Below are 26,592 nucleotides of genomic sequence, written 5' to 3' on the forward strand. Positions count from 1 at the left end.
CCCAATAGTGGCTGGCATCGAAGGAAACGCACAGAAGTTGGTGGAAATGCAGATATAGCTAACTTTCTAGCCTAGCAGACGCGAAATACTTAGCGGAGGCTGTTGCCTAGATAGCTGCGTAGCTTGTTGTTTGATATAGCAGTTTGGGATCGAGCCGGATTTTCGTGTAGTGCAAACGGTGTGATAAAAGTTGACCGAGTAAAATTTGCGGAAGTGGAACGCGTACGCGATTGCAAGCGCAGTGCGAAATATCGAGTTCGCTCCCGAGAACGGAAGCAAGGACAGTCAAAGTGTATCTTCACCGTGCAGGACATCAGCGGCCTCGACGTCGAGGAAGGAGGCGTTGGCGGACCAGGAAGAGCCGGCGAGGACGAGGTAGTAATAGCAGGAAAGCGGAAGGGAAGCGGGTTGCGGCGACGGCGGTGCAAGGTGGCGTCGGGAAAACGAGCAGCGAACCAAACTATGCTCAAGTATCTAACGCACAAGCTTCGCACACAATCAATCAACGATGAAAATCATGTCAATGAGAAGGTAAGTGCCGGGTGTTATGTACATCGTATACTTCCATTTAGCTGTTTTTTTCGTCACGAACTATTAGTATTTTACTTGCTTTGATTGGCTTTGCGCCGATGGTCAACGGCTCGGAACCACTCAGTGCAACAAAGCAACCGGGAGCTATAATAATAACCTTCTATGGTAACCTACCTGGTAACGATTCCATTAGAATTGGGTTAGGGTCGTTGTCTGGTGGAGTAATAAAAAACCGCCACGATAGAGAGCACTTCGATGTCCGAGCAAATGGAAAGAGACAACCCGAAAGTTTAGCTCATGAAGAGAAACACAAAGAAACCGAAAGCTGAAAGTAACTATGTTGGACGTATCGTTCCGCTTGCAAACTTGCGGCTGTTTTAGGAAACAACGGCGTGTCGAGAAGGTTTCATAGTTTAAAAGATAAATTCTACCTAGGTGTTCGACGCCAGTAGGAAGTGGTTAGCGATTTCATGAGAGTTCCTTTTTTCCGTGCGCTAAAAGCTCTTCTCAACCCGAGCGTTTGGATACGCTTTGGCTGATGCTTACCGGCGGATGTTGTGTGGTCATGGTCCTGTTCCATCCCGACCTATGTATTTGCATTATGAAATCGCATTTCGACCTAGTGGTGGCTCTCTGGGGTTTCTCACTATCAGGAATGCTCAACTGCATACCGGTTTTAAGTCTCTCACATTTGGGCAGCATGCAAAGCAACATGGTCACCATGTTTACGCTCTTCCTCTGTCTCTCTCTTTCTTTTTCTTTGTGTCTCTTTTTCTTTTTACCCCCAAAAGGGGAGCCTTTATGTTCATTGTAACAAATACGGATGCATGAACGTGAAATATGTCCATTTTGAGCGTGACAACAAATCATATACTTTTGACGTCGTTTGTAAACCATGGTAGTGTTCGTTTATGGCCATCGCTTTAATTTTACCTAACATCGTAATTTTATGCAATAAAATCTGGGATTGAGACAATGTTTAGACACGAATGAGTAGTAATTTCTCCAGTTTTTGCATGCCAAAAATAATGGTGCATAAAATTTGTCAGGTTTGCTGTCATACAATCAAATCGAATATTGCTCATACTCTCAAACATAAAACAATACCATTGGTTGTCTTTTCAATTACTCTGGAATGCTACAATCTCAGTCAACTAATACTTGTTTAGACTCGTGAGCCAACTATATGCAGAAATTTCATAGAATATTGATACACAAACATCCTGGCTTTGTGCTTGTAGAAAACGATTGCTCTATGCAGAAAATAGACGAAATTCTGAAGCAATTCTGTGTACCCTAAATGCCCACGGGCCAGTAACCTTCGGAGCAAAAATAACACCAGCCACCAACACTGTTACATGAGCTGGCACGGGACGGGAGTGTTATCATTGCCATTGTTGGCCCCTTTTGCATAAGGACGGTCCCGTCTGGGCTGGTTTTCGGCTACCCGACAGTATTACACAACGGCTGCGCGAGATTTGCAACGGTGAATCCTAGAAATCTCATTCCTTGCCCCTCGCAAACGTGTCTATTTCCTCGTTTGTCTGATTTTGTGGACAGAAAAACAAAATTTTCCCTTGCCAGAGTGTGCCGTGAGTGCCTTACGCTTTGTCCTTCCACGATCCGGTGGCTTTATTTCATGCTGTGCGTGCGAGGACCTCGTTCCAACCCTAGGTTGATGATGAGTGAAAGTTGGGCAGTTTTGAAGCGTTTCATTCAACCGCGTTACGCGATGGTACGCGGAGGTCGACATGATACGCGCATGACCCTACTAGTAAGGACACATTGAGCAACAACAAAAAAACCCACACAGAAAGAAACTCATTACACCGATGGTAGTAGAGCGATGTACGACTACTACTGACGACAGCTACTGCCTCCTCCTGTTCACGTTCGTTCCGGGTGAATATGTTTAGCCTAAACCTGGGATGCGGCAAGGATCACTTTTTACAACGTTTCATTTTCCATGATGTTGGTGAGCTTTTGAGCTCCAGCTCGGATCCTGCTTGAATGTCATAATGCTTCTCTCTCTCTCTCTCTCTCTCTCTCTCGCTCCCACACACACGCTTGTGATAGCTTTTTCGCTGACTAGTATTACAACACTTTAGCACTCGGCTTCTAGCTTCCGGAAACAACTACAAAGGTAGCATTTGTAACAGTGTTCGTGGGGGGGGTGAAGGAGTCCTTTTGGGGATGGAAGCGAGGTGCACCGTTGTCTGAGTGTCTCTTGTCCTTGTGAGTGGCATTGACCAGCGCTGGTATTGTGCGAGTACGTGCTTCTGTCATGGAACATGGGCTACGATGAAGCTTTAAGCTCTCGAATCCCGTGAGCGTCGTGAGTAGTGGACAAAACTAACCGACGACCACTCACAGGACCTCCGCGTACGGGTGCTTCTGGTGCGGTGAGTGAACGATAAAAATGTTGAATGAGCAAGGACAAACGGACGAGCGTACAACAGCAAAAAAAGACAAAGCTACGCTACGGGGTGAGAGTTTGTACTTCTGCATCTCTCTGCGCGTAATATAACCTTGCGTTGGATTGATGTAACGCGAGCCGCGAGCCGCGAGAGAGAGAGAGAGAGAAAATAAGATGAAGAAAGTGGGAGCGAAAGAGAGAGAGAGAACGCAACTGTGGGACGATGGATACGTTTGGAGCAATTGACGACAAAGATTCGGGGTTCGTCCTTCCAGTACGGTTTCGACCGTTCGACGCAAAAGCACCAAGCGAACTCCGGAGGCACCAGGCGAGCCTTGGAAAGAGGAGACATTTCGCGTTCACTCGCCTGTCCCCATCGCAGCTAGAACGGTGTTCTGCAGGAGCAATAAAGTAGACTCCCCCTTTCTGGAGCCTTTATTCCGAGGCTGTGTACAGACGCTGGCGATAATCAGTGCGTTGGTTCGGGAAATCGCACGCCGTTTCTCGGAGTATCGGCGCTGTGAAGGAGGAAAGAAAACTCCCTCGCCTCCGTGCGAGCACAAGCCCAAGCAAGCGTCTAGCGGCAAAGAAGCAGCCCAAGAGCGAAAAGCAATCAGCAACATCGACTGTGGAGGGACGCAGCGAAGCGGGCAGCGAAATCCGGTTGCCAAAGAACATCGCGGTATCGGTGGCATCGGCCAGAGCTCGACTTTGCCGACTCCGGCCGCGAAGGCTCGGTGGGCTCGCGAAAGCTGTCAGTAGTGTGCCGAGAACCTGTGCAGTGTGCAGTGCTTGGAGGTTTGGAATTCTCAGCCACGGTGCTGTAGTGCCGTCGACGGTGTCACAAGCCCTTGGCGTTTGGGGCTTGAATGTCCTCGAATTTACCGCTGGTTGCTAGCTTCAGACACCTGGAAGGAGTGTTGTGCAGGAAGCGTTTCTTAATCGATCTCGTTTTTCGATTGCCAGCCCACACTGACGCAGGCCGTGACGGTGGCAGTGGGCCCGTGTTCTGATCGAAAGCGAAAGTGTCAAATCCGCCGAGAGATACATAGAGATTCGTAAGCCTCTCGTAACGGCAGGACAGCAAGAGCGACAGAGACGGAGCGTGTGCGTTAGAGAGCGATAGAGCGCTGGAAAAGCCGTGGGAGAGACATAGGCTTAGAAGCAGTGGACTAAAATTATTTCCATCAAAGCTCTGGCTAATTCTTCACCTTCGAGCAGCCTTACATCGCCCAATTTGGCAGGACTTGAAAGGCCAGCGTGCGGAAAATTTAACCCAACCGTTCGTACACCGATTTTCCGACTCGTACCGTGGGTTCGCGTGGGCGTATGTCGGTGTGTCAGCTGTGGCAACCAAGCAGGTGCTGTGTGTCGAGGCCTTGTTTGTGTGCTTAGCTTTGTATGTGGCCGCCTGTGGTCCGTGTGTCTGCGTAGTTCAGCATTACTTTGTACTGCAACGCGGCGCACAGTAGCAGGCCGAAGGATCGGCTCCACTGAGATAGAAACCGAACTGATAAGTCGACTAGGCGAGAAAGAGAGACCATACGGAGAAAGGACTTCTCGGGTGTATGTGTGCAGAGAAAAGCTAGAGAGCGTGTGCCGCGAGCAAAAGAGAAGGGAGAACGAACTCTGGTATTCTTTGTTGTTTGCCGAAGGTGACTTTGGAAGTGTCGAGTGTAGTGTCTTCTGCACATACCGGTGTTTTTTTTCGCTTCCTGTTCTGTTTCCCCAGCTAGAGCATTGCAAAATGCCAGGCTTGTTTCCGTCGACCGTAAGTACGATTTTCGATTTTTCCAGGGTTCCATTTGTGTGGAAATGTGTGAACAGCTATAGGTGTTGGCTGGGTTTATATTGAACCTGCATCGATCTAGCCCCGAGAAGGCGAGCATTTTGCCCTTGAATATTGTCCAAAGCCTATCCGCGCCTCCAATTCGAGGTTGTATTAGCATTTAGACCGATAATGTACAGCGATTGAATGTTAAGGCCATTAGTTTCCAGGCATTTCGAACAGGCAGTCCTAAAAAGGATTGTCCAGCTACTTTAAAGGCTAATGGTAGGATAGAAGGCAGTTTTCCCTGAATTACGTGGTATGTTGTCAACCTCCAGAGCAACTGTTTTAATTCGCTCTAAAGCGTAGCGCCGCTCAATCGCGTAATTGTAAAAAATTCCAAGCCCGAATGAAACGAATCTGAGCTGGACGTCAGCCACCATAAATCGTTCGAAAGGGTCGCCTTTCGCCTTACCGGTTACGGGTTTGATTTCTTGCCCTAATCTGATGAGTGTAGGATCATTCAGTGCACGGTTCGGTCGCTGTGTGGTGACCTTGTAGCATACCGGAGCGTACACCGTGTCTTATGCGGGACAATTGGATCTCGTTTGAGGAGCTGATGGTGTGGAATTATTGCCTGACCCCACCGTAGCTCCCGCACCATCCCCAAACCACCCACTGAACCACCCGTACGGAGGAGAATCGTAATTTTATCCGCCGTCACGACAGCTCTCGCCGTACAGAAGAAGAGCTGTGTTGAGCGTACCCTGTACCGGGGAGAGTGCCGACATCGTTCAATCTTCTGCTCTTAAACACGTTCAACCCGCCCGGTTTCTCCATCAGCGGCTCGGCACGCTCGAGCTCAGGCACATAAGAAACCCGGCCCAGGCGTATTGGATAAGAAAAGGATCTTCCCAGGCCGTCGGCTGGCGCTCTTCGCAGCATGTAAGGCGCAAGACGTTCGATTGAACCGAAGCAGAGAAGTTCGAGTGCTGTTCCGCAACATGCCGGGGTCGTTTGGTGTCGTGCGCGCAAAAGAGACCAGCAGTACCTTGCAGACACAACGGCGAAAGGGCGAAGGTTTTGGGGCGCGCTGGGGAGCTGAATGTCCTTTCTGCTCGCGTAACCTGCCTCTGTGTAGCGTAGTGTAGTTGTGACGTAGAGTAGAAGCGTAGCGTAGAGCGTAGAATCGAGAACCGCCCGAGTCCAAGAAAGGTTCGAAAGGGAACAACCTCTCCAGGAGACTTCAAAGTCATCCCACACGCCCGTGGTTCGGATTCGGGTTCGGGTTCGTCGAAAGGAAGCAAAAGCTACGCTGGTGCTACTGCTGCTGCTGCTGCTGCTGCTGCGCTTTGCGCATACTACGCGATGGCGTAGAAAATGTTATTTCAGCATTATTCCCTTGAGCAAGGGAGAGCCACCGTTTGGCGATGGGTCGGTCGATGTGGGTGTGTGTGTGTGGGCATGCTTTTTTCCTTCTTTTTGCTCTGCGCTACCAACAACACTCTTCCCAACATGGGCCGCGCGTTGTTGCACGGCTCCCATTTCATTCACGGCCACTCCAGCCGTAATGCTCTAGTTCCGTAGAGCGTAGTTTTTCCTTTTTATGAATCGACCACCACTCACCACAACTGAAATTTCCACTCTCTCTCTCGCTCTCGGCTGGAAAATTTACTCTTTTTCATTCTAATCGCTACCTTCAGGGCAAACTCTGCAAGGCACGGGCGTCTTCTTCTTCGGCGAAGCTTTCCACGTTCTACGTTGTTGGTAGTAATACATTTGAAACATTTCCTTCTCCCGCTCCGGACGATCACTTTCGAACTATCAGCTTTGTGGCGTTTTCGGTCTCTCTTGGTGAATTCCACGCAAGAAGACGTATTGTTCGCTGGATAGTGTTCCGCATATTTTATAGAGGATCCTTGTTGGCGGTGTTTGTCGCAGGCAAGCTTCGCTTGACAATTTATAGATGGATTTTGGGGTTGCGACACTGCTGCTCCCCGTATCGTTCGCCATTACAGAGCAACAGAGAGAGAGAGAGAGAGAGAGCCAGAACAAAATGGTGCTTTATTACTTTTAGCCTTTATTTTACGTGTTTATGAACGCGTTTCGGATGCATGAAGCGATGGTGTGATATGGTTTTGAGTCTTCTCTGAGGGATTCTACCTCGTCCGAGAGCAACCGGCAAATGCTTACGTGAGTTTGATTGCAAATCATTTCGCCACGGATCATCATTCCTGCCACGTACCGGCGTTGGCTCGGGTTAATCAGAGGCTACATTTGTTCGCGCAAGAACACACAGAAATCCCCAAAATTAATCACGTTGCTGCAGTTAAGCTGTCGGTGCGCTGGGTTCTTTTGGTGCGTGTGTTCGCTTCGCAAGCAAATGTGACACGCCGTGGAAAGAAACGTAACGACGGGGACACTTTTTCATCTGATGTAACGTTACAAGTCAGCATCGGTGAAGACCAGGAATGTGTCTCCTTGCGCGCGTTTCTATCTCAATTTTCTCATTTCCTGCTGGTTTCATGTCAGACGACATTTAAGATAATCCCTGCTGGAGGATATTAGGAACCCGGGATAATCCCTTTTGGGGGCGGCTTAATTCACACGGTACGGTTCGCGAACGCGTCCTGAAATACACAATCACAAAAACACACACACACACAATCGCATATATGCAAATGCTTTCACACGTACTAATGCTGGAAAAAAACAAATTCCATGAAATGTAGCTCCCTTCGTGATTACCTTAGCGTGAATGTCACGGTGTGGACTTTGGATCCAAATTTTTTTTTTAATTTCATTTTCCTTGTTCGCTTTTTTGCCGTAGTGGTAGCAAATTTCCCTTCCAAATTCCCTTGGGTGAGAGCTGTTTTTTCTGCTTTCTTCCGAACATAATCGTTTATTCCCACCCACCCTAAGTATCTGAAGCCAAAAGGCAGAAGGAGGCTGCAAATGGTCAATGTTATTGGCAAATGCTTGAATCTGCTGCTAGGAGGGCCCTACACCTCGCGGACACGTGGAAGCGGTTCGTGTTACTGCCATGCCGTGGCGTAACCGAGCCCTGGACCGTGGCTCCCGTTGCAAAAAGGATCGATTCTACACGCCCTTGAGAGCCCGAAGCTCGAGAGCCGTAGCAGTAGAAAGCCAGCGCTGGCTTGTGCTGGATGGGAGGTAGCGAAGCGTTCAAGGGAGAAAATAAAATAAGAATCATCCTGAAAAAAGGGTCCCCTGCGGATGGACAGAGCTGGGGCTTGAAATTCGATCGTGTTCCGATCGGGGATAAATCGGACCCGCCGGAGTAAATGGCCCAGGAGAATTTAAAAGATACCCACCGAACGAGCGGGTTTTATCAGATGGACTCTGGTGCTGGTGGTGGTGTGTGTTTTTCCGACGAACATCGAACCTACATTTTAGTACGGTTAATTAATTTTAATAATCGACCTTTTTCCAGTGGTTGTTTGGAAAAATAAATCACGAAACGAGAAGGTGGGGTTGTTTGTTCTGATGGTCCTAAAATTTCGCGTTTGATATAATTTCTTTGATGAAGCATGATGAGTTGAACCGATGCCTTTCCGGTTGATGGCGGTGCAAAAGAAAAAAGCGCTATCGATTATTATGTTAGGCGTAATTAATGATTATTGGGCTGAAAATGTCCCCGCCTTTGGTATTCGAGTCCGGGTATCGAACCGCAGCGTGTAGCGTTTGTTAATAAGCCAGTAAAAGGTATTAAATCATTTTTGCGCAAAAGAAATCCCCCTTTACAACCAACGTTAGGTGCGCTGCGTCATGATATTCATGCCGGGCTACAGCGGGCTGTCGGGTTTTCTCTCTACCGACGAGCGAAGAAAATTTATGAAGCTCGCCCCGATTTTGCGGTCGTATTTTATACATGAGCATTCAATGTAGTTTGAAGAATTGCTTCATGAAAACATAAAATGCAAGACAGTGAGCAGGCGAAGTATGGCGGAGGTTTGCAGAAGAAAATCGTTTCGCCGCGTCGGAGGGAAGTTAACAACAGGAAGAACAATTGAACGGGAGAATGATTGCAACAACGCACAACCGCACCAAGAAGTACCGCGCCGCAGTACATAAAATGCAATTCACTTTTCTGTCGCTCGTTCGCGTGTGTGTGCGTGTGTGTGTGTGCCTTGTTATGTGCAGCGAAGGTAATAAATTTAGCTGCCCACCAAACGGCAATGCTTGCAAGACGACGACAGGAAAGAAGAGAACCAGAACCGGCCCGAAACAATTTGGGCAAGGAATGCCAAACAAGGGCCGCCCCCGGAAGACGATACGGGGTGGCTTTTCACGTTTTTTCTGGGGTGTGTTGGCGCGGGGGGGAGGAGGGGGGTTGAGGGGGTGAACCGATTGTGCATCGAACCTGAACGTATGCGACCAGGTTGATCATGTCCCGGATCCCACGGACCGGCAGTGCACGGTTGGAGAGAGAGAGAGAGAGAGAAAGGGAGTATGTGCGTGTGTGTGTGTGGGGGTGGAGGTGGTAGAACCAGTCACGCCAGGGGTAAAAAGACAACATCCCGCAGAAAGCCTGAAGGACGAAGAAAGGTTAAACCGAAGCTCAATCAAATCAAACGCGAAGGGCCCGGTCGGCTTGTTTCTTGGCTGCGGTTGCGTTAATCAGTGTGCGATTTTCTCGCCGAGGACACCCCGAAAATGCCATCCTGGGATGGTGGTTGGCCAGAAGCGCCTGCGGAACGAGTTCCACAGGTTCTCGTGTCACCAGAAAATGCCTTAATGTGTGACTCAATGATGGTCGAGTTCACTTTTCCGCTGAGTTTCTAATCTAATTGCGAGCAAGGATATATGCTCCAAGCTGGCCGCCAACGATCACTCGTACCTCTCGGGCTACGTAAAGGGCTTTTTACAACTAGATCCGTTCCACGGACACACCCCCCTAGCCACTACCTCTTGCTAGTACCACCCCCTAATCCCAATTCCGATCGATCCAGCGATTTCGCTCACACGGGACAGGTTCGCGTGTACATAATCGTGACCGCGTACGGCCTAACCTCGAAACCAGCGCCCACCATCAACGAGCCGGCACCGGAGTAGAAGCTCAATTGTCGAACGGGTTAAACCTGAAAATCAACCGATCTCTCGCCCCCCCCTCCCCCCCCCCCCCCCCGGGACACACTCCCCACGGCACGCCCTTAACGTCACCCCGTTACGGCACGACAATGTGCAAAACAGCAAACGGCGACAGTGAATGAGAGAGGAAAATAAAAAAATAAAAAAAAAACGCGCAAGGAAACTTGCGGTGGAACGCTTTCAGGGCCCGCCCATCGTACAAGATCTAACCGCAACCGTGGCAGCGTTTCGGTTTTTGGTTGCCGGAGTTTTCCCTGGCCCCCAAAGTTTGCCCCGGTGTGTCCGGGCAGATTGAGTTCATGATTTATGCGTTTTACACCACCACCTCTCGGGCTCGGCTCTTCGGTACCGGTGTTGTGAAGCCAAAAGCCAACCCGTTGCTTCTTCTCGTGGTGCCCGTTCTCGGCCGCTATGCGGTCGCGTCCGTCAATTGGAATTCCTGTCTCGGTTGCACCACGTTCTGGGGTTTGGAGTCCGGTTTCTGGTTTTTCTTGCCCACTGCCCCCGAACAAAGAGTCGTCCGGTGTTTTCGCCGTGTGGTACGATTCTGTGCGACCGATCAGCTTGCTACGATGGTTCTGGAGGCAGGATTGGCACCTAGAGTTGGGTGTGTACGCTGCCTTCGAGCGATCGACCTCCAGAACGCCAGTTTTACGCGATCTATGCGACCGAAGAAAACCCCGTTTGGGGAAGGAAAAGCAAGAAAAAAAAAAGTGTACTGGTTAATCTCTCTCTCCCAATCGTGTGTCGGTTGGAACGGGTTCAAGCCCTGGGGCGTAAATGTTTTCTTTTCATTTGCAAAACCGGTACTACTGCGCTGGGACTGCCAACCGGACTGCCGTCGGTGTGGTGCCTAGCCTTGCGTGTTATTGTGTCGATGCTGACCTATTTCCTGTAGCGTTGTTGACGAAGAATAAAACCTCGCGAGCAGCCAGCTCGCAGAGCGCCTGACTTAAGAGGCTTCTTAACGGCGATTATCTTGATCTGAATTTGACAGTCTAAGGGAGGGTTTCAAATTTCTGCGCCTCCCGGTTTTGGCACCGACTGTCGCGTTTCCGGACGATTGCGTGTGATCAGCAAAATGGAATACATTAAGTACAGCACCGTTCGGCGCCGCGCAAGTTTAGAATTTCCGATTCACCAGCCGGTGAGTGGTGAATATAAAAGTACGCAATGGAGGCTGTTGTGATTTAAAATCACTCACTTAACCAATAAATGATGCATTTCTGAGCCACACCACGGAGCTGGTTAGGTGTCGCGAGGATATCCCGTCCATCAGGGTCCGTTTACGCGTGTGTTTCGTCACGATGAATAAATGTAAGGTGACCTTACGTCCGCATAATGCATACGTCGGCTTGCTTTTCCAAGCGAACGCGTGATCGAGAGCTGTTGCCCTTTATTTTGAAAATTCACGATCATGCTACGATGAAGCGTTGGAACACACTTTTCTAACAGCATTGGCAGTGCTGTAATCTATACCCATGCCTATACGCAAGCAAATAGTCGAAAGCCAACGAAAAAAAGAACCTCCTCTTAATTAATTAAGAGGAGCCAATATGATGATAGCGTTTCGTAGTGATTCGCACTCTGTACGATCGTTCGCTTTCCTCAACGATGACGTAATTCAACAGAAAGCAACATGTGTTCGAAATGTGTTTCACTCGTTGGATTGCCGCCGGCTCATCATCCTTTCGCGAGTGCTACAGCTGAGAATGAAATTAGCAAAAATGGAAAACACATGGTCAACCACAGGCACTGTGGCGCTAGGTTAATACGTGAAGAAAATCACCCTCAGAAGCATCATCCGGCTCGACCGATCGGTGTATATCGCATAAACGCTCGTGTGAATGAATCTGCAAAGGGGCGCTGAGCTGAGCAAGAATGCATTTATTTATTCAAGCAACAATCCTATCGCCGATGATGCCGTTAACCATCACCGTTTGTTTGCCTTATTTGGTTTGGCACGCCAACGATGTGGCAGTGAACCGGGGCAGCATCATCCGCCACTCTCAGCAGGAGAGCAGTATTATGCTGCCCTGTCTCCCCTGTCCCCCTTTCCCCTGTTACCATCCCACGGTACCGGTGCAAAAATCTCACCCATTATGAGACCACGCGCGCGAGTTCGGATTCTGAGTCGAGGCGTGCGAATGTACATGGACGAAAAAAGGGACAGCAGAGCACATACGTACGCACACACACACACACACACACATGATGGGCTCAGCTGCAGTTGAGCGATGGGTGGTGCAGCCGGTAGGGAATTAATTACAGTTTAAAAAATCGTAACATTAACAATGCAAGACGCGTACATGGAAAGTCAGTTTGGATAGGAGGCACATGCCAGGGGATGACGTGGAAGATGGGCTGGTAGAACGCACGTGTGGGTGGGGGTGGTGACGAAAGAAGGAAGAAAAAGAAGAAGAAGGAGGAGGAGGAGGAGGAAAAAGATGGAATGGTTGAATGAAAATGGTTGGAAGCAAACAAAACGAGAAACGAGAACGAGCTAACGTGAAGGTAAACCTGGCAGACGAACATCGAAACGTTCGTGCGGCGCATCGAACGCGAAGAAAAACTCACTCATCGTCACTTGGGGCATGTTTCGAGGGTTGTGAGAGTTCGGCAGGGTGGTAAGGGTGGCATTTTAAACCGTGGAAGAGCATGTTTATTTCTTTGCTTTACACTTCACAAGCCGATCAAATGCCGCCCGGGAACACGCAGCAAGAGATTGTTGCGGAGCAGACCATCACCACACACCCACCCCCGGGTGAACGCGGAAAAAAGGGGTGGTTGCGTTCTTTTCCCTCCATCCATCCGCGTTACATTTTTTTATTGTTGGTGTTCCTCCTCTCCCGCAAAGGTGCCCCTCGGCTGCGCGAGAAAAAGGCCCCCGATATGTGTGACAGTTGAATGGAAGTGACAAACGGGCACGACTCCGGCGTTCGATCCGTTGGTCGATTCGTTCTTTGTCCCTTTCCCTGGTACCGTTGGTAGCGCTATCGCTCGATCGGGCCGTTTTTCCAACCACCGCCATGATGGACCGTGGCACGAAAATGCATCGTTAGAGCGAAAGAACTCCGCCCGGGCGGTGCCGCATTGATTAGTTGTGTTGCACTTTCTTGGTGCATCTTTGCCGGCGCATTTGTTCGCGAAGGGTGGGGTGAGCGCAAGGGGGGTGTGTGTGAGGGAGTGCTAAGGGGTGTGCGTGATGCATCATCGTTAGGTGATACCCATCGGAGTGGCCAGCGGTGGGACTCTGGCAGCGGGAAATGCATTGTGTAATAATGCAATTGTGAATGCAATTCAATTGACGTTGCGCTCGTATGGTGCCTGCGTTCGTTTATGGAGGTTTGCTTCGTGTTGAAGGAGCATGTTCCTGGGCAGGCATCACAAACCGACCCATATGTGTACCCCCTGGAAGCGTGTGTGAGACCATAAATGGCAGCGACTAGAAATGACTTCACCTTAAAGTGTGCCATCCGGTGATGGCCTCGGGTCTTCCTGTGTACCTTGCTAAAGGTGAGGTGTTGCTAAAGGATTTATTAATTATTGATCATAGGCTCAACAAACCGAACGGCTTCGGGTCGAGCGCGGGTCTAACAAGAGCATGCCAGCTTCACGATACAGGCCCGCTTTGGCTCTATTGCCCCACGGCATAATTGCTGCTTCTCTTTCGGGGTATCTTTGTGTTCTGGTTTTTTTTCGTGGTTTTGTTGCTTTTCCTACACCCAAAACCCGGCCAGCCTCGCCGGCGATTGCGTGAGCGTCGATCGTTTCGGGCGGCCTCGAAGGAAAGCTCGCAGAGAAGCCGTCCGGCAGAAGCAGCAGAATCGTAGCATTCCGATCAAATGACTATAATACACGGACCCCGTCGGGGCGACCCCGTTGCTGCATAATGATGCCCCCGGTTTTATGTGCTCTCTCCCTCTCTCTTTCTCTTTCTCGCTCTCGATTACACTTCCTGTAATGGGGAGGTCGGGCGAAATGTTGGAAGGAAAATTGGACCGTCGGGCGGGCGGAGCTCGACGCGTAAATAAAATGCGCACGATTCAGCAAACCGTTCAGGTGAAGAAGCTAGTAGCGTAAACTGGTCCTCCAGCACCGGCACCAGTCTCGGCACCAGGCCTGGCAAAATACAATGGCCAGGCCACTCCCAGCCTCGGGCCACGGCCGGTTGTCTATTGTTGTTCGCTTTACATGACCCATCGATTGCTGTGATGTGGTCGTTTTGTGTGCGTGTGTATGTATATTATTTACCGTACATTGCAACGGGCCCATGGCGGTTCGGGAGCCAATTGTGGTAAAACTAACGACATGCTACGGGTCCGGTTCGTGCACCGTCACGCTGTTTTGGGCGAACAAAATGACCGAAATTCGCGCAAGTCGAAAAGATGCCCACGTCGCCGGAAGCCCCACGTAGACGAGTATGCTTGTTTGTTCGCCTATCCGTTCCCGGGACACAGGCGCACGGTTGCGAAAGACAAACCCAGCGCGTCCCCGCAGTAAGCCAAAAGTCCGACATTGCCAAAAAGCTTATTAACCTTGACCCTTTGCCGGGTGGTACAATGGTAGCCGCCGGTGGCTTGTTGGTCGTATTATAGCCGAAAAAGGACACCATTGTGTGTGGCATCGGATGCAAAATGGGGCGGTATTTCGTCACCGGCTTAAGGGTGCCGAGAAAAGCAGCATTTGCTGCTGGTGTGGGTCTTTTTAAGGGGCGCGAATGTTACTGCCCTTGATCTGAGCTTAATTGTCGCTGGTGGTAAAAGCACAGATTTAAATGTGTGTTTTTGTTAAATGTTGTTGTTGATGTTGATTCGCAACCACCGACCGGTTCTTGTTCCCAGTGCAAGCGCATGCACGAGAACGTGGAATTTATTATCCGAAAACGGCTACTGGCGCGGCCGTGGTGCAGTTCCCTGGAAAGGAAGTGACAATAATGGGCGATGAATGCAGCAGCTTGTGTGCTGCAGCAAGTTGTTAAGCAAATGTTAAAAAGTGCACCGAAAAAAATGTATATATGCAGGAATGAAGGAGGTTAAAAAAATATATAATACAAACATGCATTTATAACTGGTTTAGCCAAACCACTTGCTGCCTTATGGACCCCCCTTTCGGTGGATGGGTCAGACGGGCAGTGGCCAGTGAAATGCGAGCACCTCAAGTGTACGCGCCCAGACGAGGGCAACAGTAATTTACAGTTGACATTGCTAAAATGCCTGCCTGAAATACCCGAAACCGGGCGCGGAAAACGTACCGTCGACGTGGAAAACCAGGCCGCAGCGAGTGGAGAGAAAATAAAACGAAACACAAGCGAGACATTCATCTTCGTCGGGGGAGATGAAGGCAAAAGGGCAATGGCGTTACTTTAATGCTGCACGTCCTCCCGTACTACTACTGCTGCTCCTGCTGGTGCCCCATTCGACGTTCCGTTCTGACGCTACGTTCACGATCTCCCAATCCGACAGACGTCATTCGCGTTTATTGGTCCCGGTTACACGAAGGGGCTTGTAGGTGGCATGGGCTGACGCAACTCCACCAGACGTGCGCCCCTTCCCGGAGTGCCACGTGTGCCAAAGGCCGCACCTACAGGATGCTGGGTGTGTGTGAGAGACCCACCGAAGAGAAAGAGAACGGTGAACAGATGATTGCGCCTACCACCGGGGGTGCTTTCCGATCTTACGGGGTTGCGATCGGTCTGGTTTTTTTCTTTGTTGAAAGAAGGCGATTTCCCTGCAAGGAAGAAACCCGCGGGTTGTAAGACGGTGTGTAGCCAGTAGTAGTGTAACGTTTGTAGTGAGTACGGAGGAGCCAAAAAGGGTTGCGTCACGGGGGAACAACTCCTGCGGCCCAGACGCGTTCGATTCCACTTCTCGCGAGAAGTGCAATCTATCGCCGGGCAGGAGAAATAAGGAAACCTGCTGGAACCGAGCGGCTGGGAGGTCTCAGTAGAGACGCGAGAGGCCTTTAAGTCACGAGCGAAAGGAAGGTGAAATAGAAGTCACTCGAGATGGGAAGAGATTGGTGTGTCCGTGGCGTGGAAAGGCTCGACCCATCCTCTAGGGGCTACGGGAGGGAATTAGGTGAAAATGGCGATAGAAGGAAACAAAAGCGAACGTGTTCTTGCGTTCTTGGGCTTTTGCGCAAGCGAAATTACGCGAAGAGAAAATGGTGAAGCTCGAGTGACGGCGTTTGGTGGGATCGGAGTTTGGGAAGGAAACGAACTGGTTCTTTCCAGCGCACGGATCCGCCCGCTCTTCTGGTGGTGGTGCGGTATTTTTTTTCTTTCCTCCACCCAAAAGAAACCGAGAAAAGGTTTACAGCGACCGATCGGTGGGCACACGGTGGTGAAAACGAACGACAACCGGTCTCGCTCCGAATACGCCGCCGTAACCGTAAGTAAATAAACTGAGGCTCAAAATGAAATATAAATACGAGTAATATAATGTATTCCGCACCGCATCGGGAATGATAGTCAAACACTTAGCAGGAATGTGTAATCGGCCAGTTCTTGGGGTTCTTTTTTTCTCCCCAACTCAGTGTGTTCGCGTTGCATCACGCCAAGGTCTCGGTGTGCATTGGAACGGCCAGGGAGACCGTCGTCGTGGTGGGAAGATGACTCCTTAGGTGCCTCTCGGACACCCTACTGCTTGGTCCTCGCGAATGCTCATCTGCAAATGGACGGTTTTCACTTCGCTCGTCGTGCATTGCGTTCACAAGGGACAAGGTTCTCGTGTTTGCGGTTCAAAGTTTGGGTCCGTTCGTTGGGTTTCTTTTGGAATTTCTCGACTGTCGGTGGGCGGCGGTTGCTTGTTGAAGAAAGTACGCCCTACGCGAAGGGAAGCTCGATCGATCTGAGTAGCGAAGAAGTCAACCGGAGGGTTGGGTTATGGAATTATTCGATTATGCCGCAGACGTAGATGCGATGGAAAACGCATCTTTTCTTTCTGTGGAATGTTTCGAATAATTTTAATCCATTTAAAATGCGCTTCTCGGGGGTGGATTTTAGATTGCCAAAAATCAATTTGTACATAATTGTAAGTCTGCTTCCGAAAATGTAATGATACAATGTAAGAATGAAGCATGAAGAGGGAACGACGGCTCGTCCCATGATTGAGACTAATGCTGTTAGGGCGAAATATGACACCGTTCATGATTAAAATTGTCCTGGCAGGGCTCCAACGGCACCGGGCCTGTTTGAAATGCAGCGTTTTCCACTCCACTATCCTGCAGTAAAAGTAATGCTTTTGCAGCCTGCCTCCTTCTGCCATCCGATGGCCTCGAAACACATTACTAACGTTCTCTCTCTCTCTTTCTCTCGTTCCTTTTCCATCGTTTTGCAGATTGACGGTCACGACTCGGGCACCGAGTCCGACGGCGACCTGGAGCAGGAAGACGACCTGATACAGGAGCACGAGATGGAGCTAAGTAAGTAGTTGCACCTTTTTATCATTGTTTTTCGCGATAGGTTTTCCTTGGCCGGCTTTCCCGCCTCCCGAGCAGCAGGCAGCATCATCAAACCGGGGGCCGGCTGGAGTTGCTTCAGTTTTACGACGACTGCAACGTTTGTCGTAGCACTGGCGTAGTAAGGAAAGCATAAGGCCCCGGATCTGCTGTATATTATGTGTCGTTGCTTGGGGCGCTGCTTTTTTTTTTCAAGGCTCCTTCTCTCCAACACTCGGCTGGTCGGCGGCGGGCGCTTTGGCGTAACTTTGCCGGCATTTTTATGGCACGTGCTTGGGAATACAATTTGGCAGGATGTAATAAGGAGCATGAATTGTATGTGTCTTTCATAAAGCAACGCGAGGGAAGTGAGAATCCAACCCGCGTGAAGGTGTGCCGTGAAGAAGCGCAACGGAGGTGGGATATAATTTTGAAGTTTATGCGTCAAAAAGAAGAAAAGTAAAGAGAGAGTGGCTTTTTTTTCCACCATCGTTCACCCTCGAGGCTCTAATCACGCATCTTTTACCCTGTTCGGGCGCCTGTTAGCAGCGTGCTACGAAAAGGAGGGCCAAATGCTCACCGCATGCTCACAATCGCTTCGTTAAGGCTTTGTGTCGAACGGCCAAAGCGAATTAGCCCATGGAAACATGTTGATGAAACCATGTGTTTCGGCCGTGATTGTCTCCTATAATTAGTACGTAAGGGACACATTGATTAGTACACGCGAATGCGATGCTAATAACAGAGGGGCGAATTTTGACACAAAACAAAAGGATGATCTCATGCCGGCGTTGATGGGCATGGAAACAAATTGGGTAACTGCAGCCGGTCGGGGACAACTTGCTTGACGAAATAAATACATTCAATAACCGCGGCGCGCTCTGTCGCGTTCCCGTTTTAGGGACGTGTTCCGTTTTGCTGACAAAAACGGAAATGCAAAATGATCCGCGTCAGCGTTCCGAGCCGACCTTCCCGTGCTCTCGGCGTTGCATCAACAACTGCATCGGCATCAGCTGTGACAGGGCTTGCAGTATGTATGCGTGTGTGCTTCTCGCACGGTCCGTCGCTTCACCCGAAAGCACCATTTCGCCTTCAAAATAAAGAGAAATAAATAAACCGGCGAAAAACACAATTCCGGCTCCAACGAACCGTACGGTGGGTGTCAATTACTACGCCCGTCGCGCTTCCCAATGATCCAGCAACCCGTTGGTGGCGGTGGCGTTGGGTTCAGCATGAAAAGAAGACAAACACAAAAATATCCAACCAGCAGAAACAAACCCAGCGCTCTCGCACACACGCACGGCCCGGTGCAGCCAGGCCATGATGCGGAGGGAATTGAGCTGAATTGAAAGAAATAGATATTATTTGCAATCATTTGCAGTTATTTTTTAATGGGCGCTATTGTGTGTGCCACCCTGCCAGCTGGAGGGAGTTGAATGAACGCGGCTTCATCAGCCGTCCCGAAAAGTGGCCCATCGCGTAGAAATGGCATCAGAACTAATGGCGCCCAGAGTGTGTGAAAGAGAGAGAGAGAAAGAGAGAAGACCTGCGCCAAGTTGAACCGACGTCACCCGGCCGGCGGGAATCTCGGACAAGGCGGTCGAATTTTGCCAACCGCAGCTAATTTTCCGTTGCCGATATTTACGGGTTGTGTCATGTTTTGCTTTCATTTGCACAAAGCGATTAGACATCGGTTCCGGAGCGGCCATCGCTTGCGGGATGGTTCGCTGGTTTCGGTTTGCGCATTTCACTGCACCCCCGTCACCGGCACGTGTGTGGGTGTGGCGTATGTGTCATGGGGTTGCAGATTTCGGTGACATTGAAACTGGCCGCTGGGAGCTGTGAGCATGACTACATGGTGGAAGATATTACGAGCAGTTTGCGTATTCGCTGACCCATGTCGCGACACGATCAGATCATTCTACTCTGCCTTGCGGCGGTTTGGTGCAATTTGACAATTTAAATTAATAAATGGATGCACATGTAGCCGGTTTGTCGTTCGCGAAATGGGGTGATGATTTTACGAGTGGGTGGCATTTTTTTAATGGATGAAAAATTGGATGAAACGTTTTCACGACGCCCTGAGTAATCAAACTGTGCCCGAAAAAGAGCGCAAAATATTTCACCGCTTCTGGCGGGCTTCCGGATTTTGGTCGAAAAGTTTCGTCCTCGACTAATACTCCACTGTGTGTCTGGATGTGTCCGGTGCGTCTCAAAATTAATAAAATCCTCCCCTCGTTCGCTCGCTCGCTCGGTTCGTTTCGTTCCGCTCCACGCGACCGGACCGGCGCCTCGATAAACAAACTCATCTTGGCGTAATTGTTGCTAATGGCTGGCGAAACAATTTGCACTTGCCCGCCAAGCCTGGTCTCGCAACGGAAGCGTGAAAATTGCACTGCCTCTGATAGATGCGAACCCCCTGAGGGTGGGTGTCCCTGGGCGGCCGGTGGAACCGACCCAAGATGGCCAGAACCTCCAGTTAGCCAGCTGTCCGGATGTGTTTGACATTCAGCGGAAATTCGCACTGCATCGGCCGCCCAACTTGGCAAGTGGTCGTCCTTTCGGTCTCCAGCAGCGAACCAGCCAACCCACCCGATACGGTTGAGGGAGCCTGTCTGTGGCAGAGCCTTTTGGCCGGGAGTTTGGAGTTGATTTGCTGCAATTAAAGCAAACGTCCGAAACACATTTCTGCCCCCTTTTGTGGGCCCTGCCCCGATGGTCGTTGGTCATGCTTTGAGATTATTACAGCAGACTCGCCGCACCGCAGCAGCCCTTTCTTTGGCTGCTTGTTTTATTTCACCTCCCCAGTGCCCGTTGAGTGCATTTGCGGCCAGCTAGGAGTCAATCCGGACGGTGACGGCACCCATCTCGGGCGGGCAGAAGATTAGGCGCTCTCCCCAAGGGGTTATGGGAAAAGTTGCCCAACCGCGGACGGGACTTGTCCTTTAAAGGATGCGCCAGTGCCGAACGAAAAGGACAACTTCTTCAAAAACCCCCACCCTGGGAGCTAGGAGTGGCTCGTGATAGGCGGGGGTGGCTTTTGCCTGGCCATTTTTCTGCAGGACAGCCGCACCTTCTTCTCCGAGAGCGCTTATTAAAGTTATCCTTGTTGGTCTTTCGGTTGGCCGCTTCACACCACGAGGCATGAAGTACGGCCGTAATTAAGATTTGTGTACGGCTCGGAAAGTAGTCTGCTGCTGCTGTCTTCGGTGGAAGAAAAAGAAGCCAAAGAAGCCGAAGGAAAAAACGTGCCGAGGAAAATGGAGATACGCTCGGTGCGAAGATTCCATCCACCGGAGCAGGAGGTGTTGCCGTTTGGGCGTTTGCGCTGGGTGCCATGTTTTCATCACCGTGGCTGATGGAGGAAAATAAACTACACCGGCTCGTCGTGGCGCAGTGGCACAATGCGTTTAGTCTTTCTTTTTTTTGTTGCGAGCTCTCGAGCTTCTTGAAAAAGGTGTTGGCGGAATTTCGCCTCGCTTCTCGGAAAGCGGTTGAAGTCGTCCTAGTGAAGGGAGAACGAGAAAGAACAAACGAGCGAGCGAGCAAGAGCACAAGAGAGGAAAAGCTTCACATTCTTGAAATAACTCCCTTTAATTATGATATATTTTCCTCTTTACGGCTGTGAAGGTGTTCCATGAAAATAATCCTTTCTCTGGAAAAGTCGTAGCTTACCGAGCCGTCCGCCTTCGGGTCGGTGTTGCATTCTTTTCCTTAGGTGGTCGAGCAATGAGGGAGGGAATTTTCATTGTAGCAGAACGAATGGCGGTTGCTCGTATTTTATGCTAACAACAGTAAAATCCGGGCCCCACCCGATGGCCCAGCCCGGGCGAGGACGAAAAGGATACGTAAGTGCTTCTATACTTTCTCTTAATTTGTCATCCCGAGTGTCTTTTTAAATGGTCTTTTATGAAGACCTTGGGATTTGTGATCAGCGTGCATCGATTGCTGTGCGTTTGGCCAGAAATCGAGCGCCGAAGCGCGTTGGCTGGAGATGGAAAAGCAGGTTTCCCGGATCAAATGGCATTCAGCCCCCGTAAAAGATTATACAGCTTTTGTTTTACAACGCCCCTGCGAAATGGGCAGGACAGGAAGGACTCTCGGTACCGCCATTACGACGCCGCTCGCTTTTCGTCCTTTCGAAACGATCCTTCGTGTGCGTCTAGTTGCGTTGAACTGCCGACGAACAGGTCGAGCCCGAAAGGACACTCCAAGGACGTCGAGGCCGACCGAACGCACCACCGGCGGGTGACCGAGAGCTCGAACCAAGAAAGGGTTCAAATCATATCATTAAGCGCGGTGGCAGGGCCGGTGGTATTTTTCGGTGATTTGCTATTATGGTTCCATAATCCGCAATGCAATATAGTTGGAATTAATGGGCTCCTGTAAACGGTTTTGTAAATCGCATCTCATTTTTATTACGTTTTACGATGTTGCGATCAGAGACCTTTGCCTGCTCAAACCCTTCCAATTGCCGTGCAAGATTATCAGATATGTCGTTCGTTTGAAAATGCTACTGGATGAAAATACCGTTCCGTTCGCGAACGTGTTGAGTGGAAAATTCGCATCCGCGAGCAGAGTGATGAATGACCGAAAACGAAAAACCGTGCCGCAGTGATCGAGTTTCCTGTCGATCGGTAGCGTCATTCATTGAGGCCTTTTGGGGTGGCTGACTGAGCTGCACGCGTCTCTTTGTTGAACGTTGTATTTTAGCCGAACTTGGCCCCACCCGAAAAGGAAGGAGAAGACTGCGAAGCTTGCTTGGCGATACATTCCTTCGCGAATACGTCGTCGGAAGTTTTTTTTTCTTCATTCTGCTGACAAACGTGAAATGTTTGGCAATGCCTCACACTTTGCACGTTAGTGCGGGAAGTGATTTAAGTGATTGAACGATTCCGCGGAGATATTATTAGATTTCTAGCCAGCCAACGCGGTGCGATGGTGCAGCTTTCGCACCGATGTTTTTTTTTTCGACGTGATGTAACCGCCGCTACGAGTTTTCGATTCTTCGATCGATCGGCGTGAGATCGTGCGAAAGGCAATTTTCGTTTCTAAACATGTCGAAAACGGGTGGAATGAAAAAAAAAACGAATCCCCTAACCTCGTTAGCCTCTAGAAGGCCTCCGCGGCGTCAGCAGAGGGTGGACGGGCAAACAAATGCGCCCCACCATTGGTGTACAATATTAATCACGTACGGTGTCGCTACGACGCGCAGATCTGGCAGAGACGGAGTAATGGAAGTGCAGCCACGTGTGAACGAACGGACGGTTCAGTTCGGTTCGGTTGCAGAAGATGATGAACTGCGTTTCCACGCAATCGACAGCATACCATCGACGTAAGGATGCTTCCTTCCCGTGGGTAGCGTAGTAGCGCAAGGTCCTGCTCGCGGAAAGCAAAACCAAACCATGCGCCTGTCCGATGAACTCGCACGCGACGCGAAGAGGTGAAACCAGGGCCCGGAAAATCTGTGTCCTCGCGCGCCCTCTCTTTCACGCTGGGCCGAGAAAAGGAGCGCGCTTTTACGCTAAGAAAAACACTTCTCTGACGCACGTCCACCTCCCCCATGGCGGTTGGCACCCTTCGAGTCCGATGTTGGCGTAGTGTGTACATCGTAAAAGGCACTCATGGGGCTTTTGTAGCTCGTTTTTTATGTAGCGTGTAGCTTTTTTTTTTCTCCTTTCAAAGGTTTCCTGGTGTACCAACACGCTCGGGAGTACCACACTGAAATGGGTGATTTTCACGCGACAGAGTCCCCGTTTCGGGAAAGCGTGCTGGTGAGTGCTGAGCCCCTGAGTTTGCTGCTGTATGTGTATGTGCGTTGGAGCTCCCAGCGCCACCCTCCTAAAGTTCATTGATAGTAGGTTGTGTGGAGCCGTATGATGGAGCCGGGGGCTAGCACGGGGCTGACGTGGAGCTAGTGGTCTTGGGAATGCCACTGGCGGAAGATGTGTAGAAGAGACACCAATTCGCCTGTTCTCTCGCTCTCTCTTTCTCTCTATCTCTCACGTCCTGCGAGATCGCGAGAGTGCAATGAGAGTACGTCTAAGCAAACTACTCTTTATGCATGAGCATTCGCGTACGAACGGAAAGAAGGTGGACGGCGATGGGCGGCGATGGGCGAGCTGCCGGGTGGCGATGGTGGTGAAGATCCCGTCGCCAAGGGAGCGAGCACGTCGCGGATGGGTGGGAGGAACCGTGGGGGTGGTTTGCGATATCGTAAAATTCCTCCGTGCTCGTAGTGAGCCGCGAACGGCGCATGCGTCCGCTCGTTCATTCACATTTCTCCAACCGGCATTATAAGGTTGTTGGGTTCGCTTTGGGTGCCCGTTTGCCAATATTATGTGGCATGCGCAGGCGTTTACGTGCGGAAAAGCGAGCTAGAAACGCAGTGGCGTGAACGAGACGGTGCGTTGGAGCGAGCGAGAACGTGAGCGATGGTTTTGTGGCAGTAATAAGGATTCCCGAAATCTCGCCACCGACCGTGTGCGGCGCATTTCCATCCATCGTCGGAGTCAATTTCGTTGCGCCAGCACCGAAGTTTTTCCCGATGGCGTCCCTTTTCCGGCCTCAACCGAGCGGCTGCTCAGCGGGAAGATGATTTTATTGGTATTTTTGCGTATTATCGTAAACACATTCCCGACCAGCGTGTGCTAGAGAGCGAGAACGAGAGTGAGAGAGAGAGAGAAAGCGTAAAAGAGCCCGAGTTGGAATGAGAAGGAAATGGCAGGAAAAAAGGTCAAACAAACGATTGCCAGTGTACGGTAGCGTACACATCCCGCGATGAGCAAGCACTTCTTCTATTCCGTGCAGCGAGGAAAACGCCACGCGCAAAACGAAAATGGATGGAAAGGGAAGCGTTTCTTCTTGGGCTAACCTTCAAACGGTCGTCCCGGCGACTCGCTGACTCTCGGCCCCGGTCCCGGGAATGGCTCTTTTGGAGCGCACGATTTCGTTGGCATTCGTTTTCCGCGGGAGCCAGTCGAGCTGGGAGTCGATGCGCTAGAATCCCCATTAGGTGCGGTGTACGCTGTGGAGGCAGGATTTGTGGCTAAAAATAGCACCGATATTCCGGGAACCGATACGTCGATCTCGGGAACGCTCTCTTATTGTTGGGTTCTCTTTTTCACGAATTTTCAGGGATCATGTTTCGTTACGGTGGGGTTGAAGAATTCCTGGTAGTTTACGTTGCTTTGTTATCGCGCTCATTGCATCCTTTCTATCTTCCTCTAAGACATTGACCATTGTTAACTATATCTTGCTGTTGGATGTCATTATTTGTCCTAATAACATAGCTACTATGTCATGATGTACATGTATAGTGAGCAACCAGGCGTCTCCATTTCGTCTTTTTGATCCTTCCATGCATACACTCGACGGTCCTGTCACTATAATCATGTTTCAAGCCTTTCACTGGCTACTGTTTTGTATCAGAGACCTTGAAATTTATGCTTCGAAATTTCTTATTGCGCTTGGTGCGACCATGAATACTGCGAAAATCCGGAACAAAGCTTCGCACTTAGGGTGACCATTTGTGTGACGCACGGATGAAGCATAATTAACTGAAAATGTCTTGAATGATCATAGTGAAACGTCCCTAAGTGCTTAACGTTCATTGCGGGCAATTAAATTATGGTTCAGCTGTATTGAATCGCTGCTACGTACGTATGTGTTTCTTATTGGATAGAATATTCTATTTTTTACCGCGCACAGTTATGCTGTTTTTCCACCGTCAAAGGCATTATTACGCTGTGCTTTTGCGGTAAAGTACAGCGACTAAATTATTCAATTAACATCAATTATATACCTTCGCTTGTTTCACGTTAGTTGACTTTTATCGTTTCACTTTAGTTGACGGTAGGAGGAACCGTTTGGATGGGCCTTTGGCTTTGCTGGTAGCCCGGCGAGGTCCTCGAGTAGAAGGTGGCCTGTGATGGGTATGCAGCTGGTAAAATTATATTTTCCACAGCCTTTTATCATTCACAAACAACTGTTTCGCTTTGATCTCAATATGCTTGCGTCCTCACTCGCTATCTCTCTCACTCTGTCTTCCACTCTCTGACCACATCGATTGGAAGTCCGTTCTCGGGAAGGATATGCCTAAGACCGGCATGAAAATGAACTATGCTGCATGGTGTGTGGGAAGCAACGTTAGGTGAACATTTGTCGTTGCATAATTAAAATAAATTGTTGTTAAATTCGTAGTTGGCTCTTTTTCCATGTATAAACTTTATGGATATTTATTTATAATTATAAGGTAACGGTGGAAACTGTTTGTCCATGGGAAGCAGTAGATTTCCATTGAATGGTAGCGACTTCATCCTTCCCAAATGGGGATGAGATGAGTGTTCAAATAACGAACAGAGCCCCCCCGTGGTCAAGGAATACTGGTCAAGGACTTAACCGAAAGTTAATTAAATTTCCACCAGCTTGTTCGCCCTATAGGCGGCGAGGAATTTTTCCACGAGATTGTTTCTCCCGTGGCTTCGGCATCGGCAGTATCGATTCAGCCGAACGATTTTCTTTTCTTATTTCACTGCCGTTGTTATTTATCAGCTCCTTGTACTGAACATTCATTATTCATTCGAGCGCACGAGGCACGCTCCGATCTTAGCGCCGAAAACCTTTGTGTAGGCTAGGAAAACAGTTCGGCAGTTGAAATTCATCACTGAAATTTTGATGTACAAGATTAGAAAGATTATTTCTAAAGTGAGTGCTTTTCCAGCAAGCGCTCCATCTACGATAATGTGTTGCAGAGGAGACTGAACTGGTACAACGCGAAAGTGGAAGAAAACCCAAATAGCCCCTTTTCAGATGCTGCGCGCAGCAGTTTCCCAACATTCACAAACGGCACAAAGTGTGTTAAATTTTGCGTCCATTTCGTGTCCGGTGTGGCCGTTAAAAGTTTATGGCTAAATTTTTATCGTTTAGCCAACACGAGCACTCTTCGCAGCATTGCTGGCGTTGGTTTGGCGAGGCGCCAACTGCCAACGGACGAAGATTACCCTGGGACAAACGCAAAATTCACGGCTCATAAAATTTCAGCCCCAATTTTCGATCTCGCTTTAAGCTTGCGGAAACAGGTGAAACGCGTGGAGTCGATTTTTCCGGCGAAACCACCAGGAAAGGCGACACTCGGAACGGAAGCTCCTACAAGTGTGATGGGGTTGGAGAAGCTAAGAAGCGATTTCGATGGTTTGAGGTTTAATGCCATCTGGCACGAGGGACGCACAAGGACATGTAATGATTGAATGACTAACTGACTGGCTGACTGACTGATTGACTGGCGGTTGATGGTTGATTGCAGTTGAAAGTTTGATGAGCAAAT

General features: G+C 49.8%; 1 protein-coding gene across 1 annotated transcript in view; it reads left to right on the forward strand.

Annotated features, from left to right (window-relative positions):
- The first annotated feature begins 462 nt into the window (after nt 1-462).
- The window catches only part of LOC128725785 (serine/threonine-protein kinase pakF), a 39,663-nt gene continuing 13,533 nt past the window's right edge, over nt 463-26,592 (forward strand). Inside the window, exons 1-2 of the mRNA XM_053819555.1 lie at nt 463-531; nt 17,168-17,252. Of these exons, the coding sequence (XP_053675530.1) occupies nt 463-531; nt 17,168-17,252 (154 nt within the window). The remainder of the gene's footprint in view (nt 532-17,167; nt 17,253-26,592) is intronic.

The sequence above is a fragment of the Anopheles nili genome, chromosome 3 (genome assembly GCF_943737925.1).
Source record: "Anopheles nili chromosome 3, idAnoNiliSN_F5_01, whole genome shotgun sequence".
Lineage (NCBI taxonomy): Eukaryota > Metazoa > Arthropoda > Insecta > Diptera > Culicidae > Anopheles > Anopheles nili.